This window comes from Cryptomeria japonica, chromosome 10 (genome assembly GCF_030272615.1).
Source record: "Cryptomeria japonica chromosome 10, Sugi_1.0, whole genome shotgun sequence".
Taxonomy (NCBI): Eukaryota; Viridiplantae; Streptophyta; class Pinopsida; order Cupressales; family Cupressaceae; genus Cryptomeria; species Cryptomeria japonica.
The window spans coordinates 369214827-369227935 of record NC_081414.1 but is presented as its reverse complement, the minus strand read 5'-3'; the positions used below and the strand labels follow the sequence as shown (position 1 = coordinate 369227935).

Below are 13109 nucleotides of genomic sequence, written 5' to 3'. Positions count from 1 at the left end.
GGTTTCATAATTCTTTGTCTAAGGGGGAGCCTTAGAAATTATTTTGATCCGGTGTACAAGTTTTCAACACTTAGCTATTTTTCACAAATGTTGCCATCAATTCCAAAGGGGAGATTGTTGGCAATTGACACTCATCCAATGGATTCTGATGCTTGATTAATGGTTTAGGGTTGTCATTGATGGAAAATCTTCATGAGATTCCCATCCGGTAATCATGAAACTTGATATCCGGAAGCGGACGTCAACTGATAGCTAGTTAACTGGTATTTTAGGTTGAACAAAGCAGTCTTCGTCTGGAAGCTTTCCGATGATTGCGGTGGTGAGAATCGTGTATAGGATGATTGGGCTGACATAGAGACATCATTTTATCATCATTTTGATGATCCACATTTATCTTTGGTGATCCAATCAAGCCGACATATGACTACACGTTACATTAGCAGGCCAACTTGATGAATGATTTATTTCATAATTGCAGATATATAAAACCGGTGCAAAAGATCTTTTTGATACATGGTATGATTGTATGCAAGCGAGTGGTGATTGAGAATCCTTTGTAGTGCAATTTCACATGTGTATTCTTGATCTAGTAGCTGACAGAGACAAAGAACATGGTAGAACAGTAGAGGTGATATAGTCAATGTATTTGGCACTTAACTAGAACTCATCCAGGCATTGTAGATGCTATTTTGGAGTTCATCCATTATAATCCATCTCTGTAATTGATCTGTAAGGCAGTGAGCCTTCTGGGATTGTAGCCTCTATTGTAAATGAGTTGTAAGCTCTAGCTAGTGTGCCTAAATGCAAGTGCATTCCCCATTTTATAATATTGTTTTGCTACTGGCCATAGTGGAATAATATCGTGGGTTCAAATCCCACCATGGTTTTTCCTATTTGGGTTTCCATGTGAAAATTCTGGTGTTATGATCTTGTGGTTGGTTACTTTGTGTTTCTGGATTTTAGTTTCATGTTTATGCTTTTGGTGGTTTAAGGTTAAGTTAGAAAATATATCAACCGGTAGATCAATGATTCACCCCCCCCTCTTAGTGATCCCTGATTCCAACATTATATACATAAATATGTATGTATGTATGTATGTATGTATGTATATGTGTGTGTATACATACATACATACATATGTACATAGGTATGCATGCATGTATGTATGTATGTATGTATATTGTGTGATCAAAAATGTGTGTGCGAATACTAAGGACTAAAAAGAAAGTTAATTAATCAAGCAAACACAATACATAATAGACCTCAAGGTTAGAATGGTAAAACTAAAGTGGAGAACAAAATGATAAACAAATGCAAACCATAATTCTCACTTTAATTTGATTATTCTGCGATTGGATGTGTGCTCATGACATAGGTTTAGATGCTCGACATGATGTTGATGCAAAATGATGAATGATGAGTGATAAAAGATGAAGTGTGAGTTGAGTGATAATTTTGGTAGAGTGACGATACGGTTGAGTGAAAGTGGATTCAGAGAGGATTTGGTCTAAAAATGAGGGATTAAGTAGGCAAGATGAGGAAGGGAAGGGGAGGTGATGAGGAGACACTTGTCCTCCAAAAAAGGGCAAGTGGCTCAACTAGATGGAAAAGGAATGACATGTGTCCTCATGGACACATGTCTATTTTGGGCAAAGCCACTCAAAAATAGGAAGAGTCACATGTGTCCTTAGTCCATTTTGGAAAATGCCACCCAAAATAGGATATTTTCCCCAAAATTAGGAATTGGTTAGGATGTGCACACATGTGTGGGAGGTTAGAAGGGATAGGATAAGGTTAGTTGGAGGGATGACTAGGCTAGGGAATAGGATTGGAAGGATAGGGTTGGTTAGGATAAGATTGGAAGGAGGTTAGGGAGAAAAGTTAGGAGCCACGTGCTCAAATAGGAATTTGAGCCAAATTAATTAATCCATGGGCTTGGCAAGGGGATATTTAATTAATTAAATTAATTAATCAAAAGGGATGGACAACAAGGATAATTAATTAATTAGGAGGAAACAGGTTGGGGAATTAATTAATTGGATTAATTTATTAGAAGAGTAGGGTTGGAAGATTAATTAATTAGGAATTAATTAATTAGAAGAAAGGGATATGGAAATTACACACACACACACATGTATGCATGTTATATGTGTGTGTACATGTATGTATGTATATGTATACATACATACATACATATATACATATAGATAGATAGATAGATACACAAATGTATATGTGTATGTGTGCGTGTGTGTGTAGATGTATATCCAGACATATAGTTGTCGTGAATTTGCATGGTGTCTTTTAATTTTCTGTGTGCATGCTCTTTGCATGATATATAAATATTATATATATAAACACATATATACACATCTATGAGCACATGTACATATTTCCACAAATATATATCCACATAATTTCCCATACCCGGTCATATAAATGCACAAATACATATATATACATTAAACCATGCATCTATGAACATACAAGAATAGATGTACCTATGTACATAGTTATGGAAATGCATATCTCTGTATGCATATGTATATGTATATTTAGACATATAGTTGTATACGCACGAAGGGCCCATGCATATTATAATTTTGGGTTTTCATTGTCTGGATTTTCATTTTACCTATCTATAAGGAGATATATATCTATTCATACATATATTATCTGTAGATGTAAATCCAGACATATAGCTATCGTGAATTTTCATGGTGTTTAGTGATTTTCTATCTACATGTTCTTTGTAAGGTATACAAACTCTATACATTTAAACACACATATACATATTTATGAGTACATGTACATTTTTCCACAAATATATATGCGCATAATCTCCTGCACACATACATATATATGCACAAATACATATATATACATTAAAGCACACATACCTATATATGCACAAATGCATATACTTATGAAAATACATATCTCTATATACATATACATATGTATATCTATATTTAGACATATAGCTATATACACATGAAGGGCCCATACATTATTTTTTACTTTAAAAAAAAACAAAAAACATATGTATGGTTTCACATAAACCTATAAAGGAACTACACAACTATTTTTTGGGCTCATATTGTCTGTATTTTCATTGTTTGTATGACACAATGAAGAAAAGTTTAGTGAATATTCAAATATAATTATAAGGAACAACCTATATATATTCAATTTTCAAAAATAGACTTGCAAGGACAATGTAATTCCATGAAACATGCACAACCACAAATAGTATGGAGAATACACAATTTGTAGGTAAAAGATAACTAAAATCTTAAAGGGAAAACGCAACATCAAAAGGTGGAAATGGCAAGTTATTGAAGTAGTGATGACTATTGAATGCCAATCCATATTGCCTATTTTGAATCTAATATTATGATTTGCATGATGTAGCCAAAATTTGTCAGGACACATAACATAATTATACCATAGCATTAAAATATTTAATATAAAGAAGAGATGCTAAATTTGTATGATGAAACAATTAGAAAGTTTAAAAAAAAATTGGAATGTAATTGTGTGAAAGCATCCATATATTCAATTGTCACGAACCGTAGTTAGAAACAAACATAGGTTTTTTGCAACATAGGAAGGCATGCACATATTCACAAAAAAGAGGACTTGTAGTCACAACGCAATTAAAACATTTAACAAAAAAAAAATATACCAAGTATGATGCAAATTATAATTTGTCGGCTTCATAACACTTCCAACAAAGTTTTGTTGAATATAAATCCATATTAAAAAGTAAAGCAATTGTGGAAATTGATAACCAAGTTTTGTTCAATAAGAATAAGAAATGTAGGGAGCAAGTCATTTGTGAAAATATCTTAAAAAACAAATCGAAAAGGAAAGTGTTCAAGTTAAAACACCACTATGTAGAATCAACCATATGAGAAATCTCTGAAAGTAACAGGTGCAACTCAGCCTGGAAATCAACCTTTGCACCTCTACTGATTGTTGTTTTTAGCTTGCTCTTTGAGTTGCACATTTCAATTTTTATGAGAAAGGTAAAGACAAAGCAAGTGCATTGGACAACATTGATCAGAGCCTAAGGTGTTTTAGCCTCGATGTCATATCAAAGCATGTAAAGCTCTTTGACAGGCATCTGCAATATTTTTGTTGCAACCTCATCAAAAGCCAAAACCCACACACTGTCAGTATGATCCTGAAGCTTCACCTATAACAAGTATCGATAATTGCACTTTGGTATTTGTACTTTACACCTAGGACAGAACCATGCATTGTCATTTTCTTGCACACACTTTTCTTGCATTCTTTTCCATTCACTTGCAATGGAAAAGTTGGGTAGCAAAATGCATTAGATTTAATAAAATTCACAGTGGCTCTAATAGTGGTTATCATAGCTTCTATCACAACATTGGACTGCTCCAAAACACATGCAATTGTCATTCTGTTGTATGGTGGATTAAGTTGCCTAGGAGTTGATGGTAACGACATTACATCAGCTGGCAACTCTCCTCTGGTCTTAAGGGCCTCCATTTCAGGGATGGAAGGGTTTACATTTAATATTGTTGTAGTAGTGGTATTAATAACCTTCCCATTGAAGTAACCTACATGAACGTTTATGACATAAACTACAACCAACTTTTTAGAAGCATGCCTATTTTTCAATTTGTCACCTATTGTTTTCCATGTATCACCCCACAAATTCACATCAATAGTAAAGTTCAAATTTCATTTATCTTTAGAGTTCTCGTAACTTCAGTTCCATCTTTCCTTTACACTATTGAAGTATCACCAACACCAACTACAACTCCAATAATGTTAACTAAAGTATAGTTGTTGTAATTTACAATTTCATTAATTGGTGTGAAGTTGGAAACTTTTATAGAGGCATAGATGGGCTCATTACAATGCTTTAGTATTGAAGTCTGGTCCAAAGTTATCGTCAAATGGATGTTCAACTTATTAAAATTTGTGTTGGCCTCTTTATTTGAGCCTTTAAACACACAATAAGATGCCCCTACTTCAACTCTATCATAATGCAACTCTGTAATGTCATTAAAATAAGTGATTCTAACTTCTATACCTTCAGTTTCAATCATGCCAAAGCTAAATAGCTACCCATTAGCCCTTTGTGTACTAAACTGATGCATTTTTGTTTGTTTGTTTGTGACACACCCTTTAATTGTCCACTTATTTTGGTAAGGGTTAAGGCCTTTTATAGGGCTAATATTTTCAAATTTATCATCTTGTGTAGGAGGCAAGTGTAATTAAGTGACATAGTAGCGAACATAGAGAATGGAAACATAGACAATGAAAACCCTAATTTTATTAAGTGGTGGAGTAACTGAGACACACAACTAAAATGCAATGAATGCAGACAATGATAATCCTAGATTGATTGAGTGACAGAGTAATCGAGACACACAATGAAAATAAAGACAATGAAAACCCTAAATTTATTAAGTGGCAAAGTAATCGAGAGACACAAGTAAAACACAGAAAATCAAACCCCAAAAATAAATTTTATCATTTTTTATCATCACAATTTTTAGAATTGTATCGCTTGCAAAACCCTCAATACATCAACTATAAACCCAAAAATCTTATAGAGGCAGGAAACCACAATGAAAACCCTAAATTTATTAAGTGGTAGAGTAACTGAGACACATAACTAAAACACAAAGAGTGTAGACAATGAAAATCCTGAATTAATTGAGTGACAAAGTAATCAAGACACACAATGAAAACAGAGACAATGAAAATGCAATAGACACAAAGAATAAAAACGTAGACAATGAAAACCCTAAATCTATTAAATGGCAAAGTAACCGAGAGACACAAGTAAAACACAAACAATCAAACCCAATAAATAAATTTTATCATTTTTTATCACCATGATTTTTAGAATTGTATCACTTGTAGAACCCTCAGTACATTAACTATAAACCCAAAAATCTTGCAGAGTTTGTACAACCACAACAAAATCAAAACACAAACAGACAATGAAAACCCACATAGCGAACTTCTAATCAAGAACGAATAAGATAAATCAAAGTTAAAATTACTTCGGTTGTCCAACTGAAACACAAAAGATACAATTACCTTGCTTCACCAGTAACACCTCTTAAACGAAATGTAGAGAAGAAGCCGAGAACCACAATGGATATGTAGACAATGAAAACCTAGAGAAGAAGTTGAGAACCACAATGGATATGCAAACAATGAAAACCCAAAATTAATTGTGAACTTTGTTTCCGACGAGAGGCACAACGGAAAATGTAGAGAATGAAAACTCAAAATTAATTGTGAATTTCGTTTGCGATGATAGAAGTGACAGACACATTGGCCAAGGACATCAAACACGCTTAAGATCAACCAAATCTTTAGCTCATTAAATGCAAGCTCTTCATGTCATTTCCCAAGTCATCCGTAGAGGATGTGCTTAGTGGTATGTCACTTCACCGCCACGCCACATTCCAATGCATTAGTAGAGGATGTGCTTCAACCTGTCTTTTCATCGCCTCGACACAGTCCAACGCATCGAACACGTCATCACCACGAAAACAAAGGCTGACAGGAATGTTGCCGACAATCCAACGATTACTAGAAGACTGATATTTTGATGGACTAAAGCCCGCACAAATAACCTATCAGCTAAATATTATCCCTACAAATAGAATGGAGGAAATGAAGTTAATATGAAAACAATAACCTAAAATTTAATCATTAAGAACATAGCACCAGGAATTAAGTCTAGTATGGTCGGCAGCTCGTAACAGATCTTTCTTCCAATTGTAAGAGGAACTCGGTGTTAATTAAACGCGTTCATATGTGTCAGTGTACACAGACCTCTATGCCAATCTTAAGAACAAATCGGTGTTTATTGGAAAAAAATCTCCTAGTTACGCTTGATATTCTAGTAGTTTGGAGCAGCCCCTTACTTCTTTCGGTGGTAGATATCTTATAAAAATGCATCTGGGACACTTGCATTAAAATTCAAGCTTCAATCAAAACGAATGAAAGCATCATTTTTCTAGATTCAACCCTCCAGGAGATCTTTCAGTCCAATGGCATTGCACAGGACCTCTAAGGCGCTGGACACTGTATCTGATGTAAAGGATGATTCAACATCACAGAATCGGTCTACAGCTTCCTCTCCTGGACAAATGTATTCGCACTTGCTATTATTGACAGCATTCCTTTCCATTGGCATTATTGCTCTCGCTATCTCAACTTCAATTACGGGATTCGGGTCCTCGGCCGGAGACACGAGATCCGAAATTCTACATGTTAGTTCAAGTGGGTTAATAGCGAGCAATAGACCCTCTAGGTATTTATACTGGGGAGACAAGATAGATTGCCCAGGAAAGCACTGTGAAGCTTGCGAGGGGCTGGGTCATCAGGAATCAAGCCTTAGGTGTGCTCTCGAAGAAGCAATGTTATTGAAAAGGTAAACGTATTTGCTATTCTGTTTTACTGTAATTGTTTTTACCTTTTTGAGTTTTTACTTTGTTGTCCGTTTAGACCCTGCTAGTCCATCAGGTAGAATTGCATTAGTCTTTCAAGACAATGTTAGTTTCTGATTACTGTCTCTGTGCCTCAATTTGCTGTTTCAATTATTGGCAGTGGTTGCTACATTGTATGATTCTTGTCGATAACGTAAGACCTAATAATAGTAGTAAGGATCAATCTAGCCGATCCACTGGCTTTCAAAACAAGAGAGAGTCAGGTAGCTCAAAAGGGAAACCTACTGATCTTTGAATACCCTCCCCCCACACTCACCTCCGCCGAAAAAAGGCTGCTGGAACTGATAGCTTAAGTTTTCAACTTCCCGTGGTCTCTACTATTAACAATGTCTTTCACCATCTATGGCTAACCACCGAAAGGCAAAGAAATGTAGCTACTATGATTAAGAAGCATTCCAAAAACTAAAGATTTAAGATCTCTGTATAAAGATTCTTATAAAACTACGGTTTGAAGTAGTTGCCTCAGTGAATGGTTACTGTCAACTCTATTATATTCAATTCAAATGATTAGATCATGTTGTGCTCAAAAATGACAGAGGCAAGTGGGGTTTGGATATGCCAATTCTGGCAACAGCGTCGAATGGCCACATGCATACCTCAATTTTGTGGACAACCTCTAGAGAAGGCCGGTTCCTATCTAAGCTAAAAAATTGCAGGGAAAGGGATAGAAAGAGGAAAAGGGTTGTAGAAAAACACAAATAAAAGGAGGCTATGCACCAAAAGAACAGACCAATTGCATCTCAACACTCAACCATCTAGTATCTTAAATATAATGATTTCTGTTGAAGCTGGTTCAACCCACTTTCGCTTGAGGGCCATAAGCAGGCAGCTATCATAAACTAAACAGCAAGACTGGTGACAAACCCAAAGATTATTATAAAAAAGGAAAATCTTAATTATATGGATTGGTAAAAGGAGAGAGGCAATCTTAACCTTTGATCCAATAGGGAAATTTGATGGAAACAGTAAAGAGCATGCTAACCAAAAATAGGCCTCGTTAAATTACTTACCTCACACCTCATATGGGGAGTGGGGCGGAAGGGAGAAGTGTGGCGGGGAAGTATTACGTGAAATTTAATAGAGATCACTACAAATAATAATCTTAACATGTTATGTACTCGAATGAATTTTAATAATTAATCTGAATGCAGTGAAAAATTCATTACATCCCATTTTCTAGCATGGAGTCTGGCATCATGTTTGTGTGTTTTTCTTGTAATATTTGTTAAGGATATAGCTTCATTCGGATTGAAGCAAGTAATATATAACAACATTGAATGAAGGGTCATGTCCCCGTAGGGTCATGACTCTACGTGGCTTATGCCACATAGAAGTCATGCCCCTACGTGGACATGACTCTTCATCCTTTTATTTATAGGCATCGACACTTGCTGTGAACTGAAACCAACAACTGTGGCAGTTTCACAAACCAGCAAGCTGTCGATATTATCATAGAAGATTAATAGTTAGAGTTATATATATATATATACACATCGGAGGTAAAACATATTCATTGCAGTGATCTTATTAAAGTCTATCCTCACTACATATCACCAGACTATTGTATTCTCTATCTTTGATCTAAATTCCTTAACATGGTATCAGAGCCACGTTGGTAGAGAAATAATAATAGTGACACCTCTTTTCTAAAAGAAATTCAGACTTGCACTCAGAATCAAAGGAAAATCAATCATGGTGAACAATGTTAGAGTGGAGGATAGACTCGAAGGCGCATCCAACTTTGTCTCATGGAGAATTCGAATAACAACAATTCTTCAAGAACTCGAACTAGATGCATACATAGAAGAAGATACTAAAATGCCCGAAGATGAGCCAGAGAAAACAACCTGGAAAAGACACAACAACAAGGCTAAGAAAATCATAATTGATGCTGTTAAAGATCACATTCTCCCAACCATCTCAAAACTAACTACAGCTTATGATATGTTCAAGACCATTCAAAACTCATATGAAATAAATAATGCAAGCAGATTGCTCACTTTAAAGCAGCAATTAATGCATATCTACATGAACAAAGGAGAAACAATCACATCCTATTTCATGAGGATTTCAGAATTAAAAGACCAATTGTCAACTATTGGGAATAATATAGATGATATGGAGCTATCTCTAATAGCACTTAAGGGATTACCATCCAGTTGGGAATCCTTTATTCAAAGCATTAGTGCTCGTTCGACACTACCAAAATTCGATCAACTCAAGAATGATTGTACTCAATAAAAATCTTGACTAATCACAAGAGAATTGGGTCCAAACAAAGGGGGAGAAAACCAAGCACTACATGCTAACACAAGCAACAAAGGGAAGAAAAGGAAGTTCAAACGGAAGAGAGGAAATAATCAGAAAAGCAAAGACTTCTCCAAGATTCAATGCTACAAGTGTGATAAATTTGGACACACTCACAGGTTCTACCTAGAAAGAAAGAAAGCTCAAGCAACCATAGCTGAAGTCAAGGAAGTAGAGAATCCTCTATTTTTCTTAGCCTTATCAAGTGGACTAAACTCAAACAAACATATGTGGATAATCGACAGTGGAGCATCTCGACACATAACCGGTTTTAGAGATCAATTCAAAACCTTTGAAGGTCACTCAATTGAAGAAGTTACAATAGGAGACAATTCTACCTATCCAATGAAAGGAATTGGGACCTGCTCAATTCAATTAAGAATAGGAGTTACATTACAATTGAAAGATGTTCTCTTTGTACCAGGTATCAAAAGGAATTTGGTCTCTATTTCAGGACTAGTTGATCAAGGATATCGTGTCACCTTCCATGAAGATAAAGGTCTACTCTGGCCTAAAAACTCTAACATAAAGAATGCTATTCCTATAGGATCTAGAGATGGTAGTTTATACAAATTATGTAATACTCAAAAACAAGCACTAAATCATGAGGTATCAAACTCTAATGAAATTTGGCATAGAAGATTAGGACATCTTCGATTTAGTGCCCTACCTTCTATAGGAAAAATTACCACAGGATTACCCAATCTAAAATCTGATCATGTTGGAACTTGTAAAGGATGTGCTCTAGGGAAGAACTCAAAAGGGTCCTTTCCCTCAAGTGAACACAAATCAAAAGTTGTACTAGAACTTGTACACATTGATTTGTGTGGTCCAATGTCATTACCATCACTAGGGGGATTCTTGTATTACGTGATATTTGTTGATGATTACTTTATGAAAACTTGGATCTATTTCATAAAACTCAAAGAATCAAATGAAGTGTTACTGAAATTTAAAGAATTTAAGGTCTAGTGGAAAATCAAACTGGGAAGAAAATAAAGACTCTAAGATCAGATAATGGGGGTGAATATATCTCTGAAAATTTTAAAGAATTCTACATTTCTGTTGGGATTAAGAGGGAGTGTACTATACCTTATAATCCTCAACAAAATGGAGTTGCAGAAAGAAAAAACAGAACCATCATCGAAGCTGCTAAAGCCATGATGCATGATCAAAATCTACATATCTCATTTTGGGCTGAAGCCTCAAATACAACTGTGTACATTCAAAACAGATGCCCTCATTCAATCCTAGAGAATATAACACCTGAAGAAGCCTTTACAGGAAATAAACCAGATTTAAGCCATCTAAGAATCTTTGGTTGCCACGTGTATATTCACGTTCCTAAAGAAAAGAGAACCAAACTAGAACCCTTTGGGAAGAAAGGCATATTTGTTGGCTACAGTGAAACCACTAAAGGATACAAAGTCTATATTCCAGGACAAAGATCCATTGAAATCAGTAGAGATGTCAAATTTGAAGAAGATGCTGCTTATAAACTATTTCTAAGTGCAGAAGATGATCTAACTGCAGGATCAGATGAAAATCCTACAATTGAAAATCAGAGGGAGAATAGCATAGAAAATCATGAACTTCAATCACCTAATTTCGAGAATGCTGAAAATCCTAACAACAAGAAAAGACCACTGTGGGCAAGAAAGATGATTGAAGAAAATAATGTGGAACCCGATGAAATCTTCAAAGAGAATAAGAAAACAAGAAGTCAATCATGCTATGTTGCCCTCATGACCGAACTTACAAAATCTGAACCATCAAATGTTGAAGAGGCTTCAACATGTCAAGCTTGGAAAGATGCAATGATTGAGGAATACCAATCTATCTTAAAAAATGATGTTTGGGACATTGTACCTAGACCAAAAGACAAATCAGTTGTCTCATCAAAGTGGTTATTCAAAATCAAATATGCACCAGATGGTAGTATTGAAAAACACAAAGCCAGATTCATTGCTAGGGGGTTCTCTCAAAAGGCTGGAATTGATTACGAAGAGACGTTTGCTCCAGTTGCCCGATATACTTCTGTAAGAACCATCATTGCCATTGCAACTTCCAAAGGGTGGAAGATACACCAAATGGACGTGAAGACCGCATTTTTGAATGGTGTTATTGAGGAAGAAGTATATATAGAACAACCTAAAGGCTTTGCTACACATGATAGAAATCTCTATGTGTGTAGACTAAAAAAAGCTCTCTACGGCCTTAAGCAAGCTCCCAGGGCATGGTACGGAAGGATAGATAATTATCTCTCCAAACTAGGATATTCCAAAAATGAAGCAGACTCTAACATATACTTCAAAATATCGGATGGTGACATGTTAATACTTGTTCTCTATGTTGATGACTTGTTGATAACAGGAGAAGATCACCTCATTGCAAAATGCAAACAAGATCTTGTGGCTGAATTCGATATGAAGGATCTAGGTCTACTACACTATTTTCTGGGCTTAGAAGTATGGCAAAAAGAGAATTATATTTTCCTAAATCAAGGAAAATACACCACTGATATCCTGACCAGATTTGGTATGATAGATTGTAAGCCTCTATCCATTCCAATGGAAACAAATCTTCATAAGCTCAAAAGTGAAGCAGTAGATTCAGAACCTACAGATCCTACATACCACAGACAAATTATTGGATCTCTTATGTACCTGGTAAACACTCGCCCTGATATTTGTTACGCTACCAATGTGTTAAGTCATTTCATGTGCGAACCTAAGAAGATTCACCTAATGGCTGCTAAGCATATTCTGAGATACTTGCGTGGCACTATTGGACTTGGCTTGAAGTATAAAAATGTTGAGATACAACTCCAAGGGTATTCTGATTCTGACTAGGCAGGAAGTTCCATTGATCGTAAAAGTACAACGGGGTGTTGCTTTAGTCTTGGATCAACTATGATATCCTAGTTTAACAGAAAACAGTCAGCAGTTGCTCAGAGTTCCATTGAAGTCGAATATATGGCTGCCTCCACGGGAGCACGTGAGGCAGTATGGTTAAGGAAATTGCTAGTTGGACTATTTGGGAAGCCCCTAAACCCCACTGTGATTCACTGTGATAATCAAAGCTGCATCAAACTGTCTGCAAATCCAGTTTTTCATACTCGATCCAAGCATATAGAAATCCCATACCATTACGTAAGAGATATGGTAGACAGAGATGTCATCAAATTGACCTACATCAGCACTAAAGAGCAAAGTGCCGACATATTCACCAAACCTCTTGCAAAGTTGAAAGTGGAGTACTTTAGAGGTAAACTTGGTATGACTA

General features: G+C 35.7%; 1 protein-coding gene across 3 annotated transcripts in view; it reads left to right on the top strand.

The window, feature by feature from the left end:
* Positions 1-6632: 6632 nt before the first annotated feature.
* Positions 6633-13109, top strand: part of LOC131079962 (uncharacterized) — a 66499-nt gene continuing 60022 nt past the window's right edge. Inside the window, exon 1 of one of the 3 annotated variants that reach the window (XM_058018000.2) lies at positions 6633-7441. In XM_058018000.2, the coding sequence (XP_057873983.2) occupies positions 7059-7441 (383 nt within the window). In that variant the 5' untranslated portion in view covers positions 6633-7058. The remainder of the gene's footprint in view (positions 7442-13109) is intronic. The other 2 variants (XM_058017999.2, XM_058017998.2) reach the window with 2 other exon arrangements.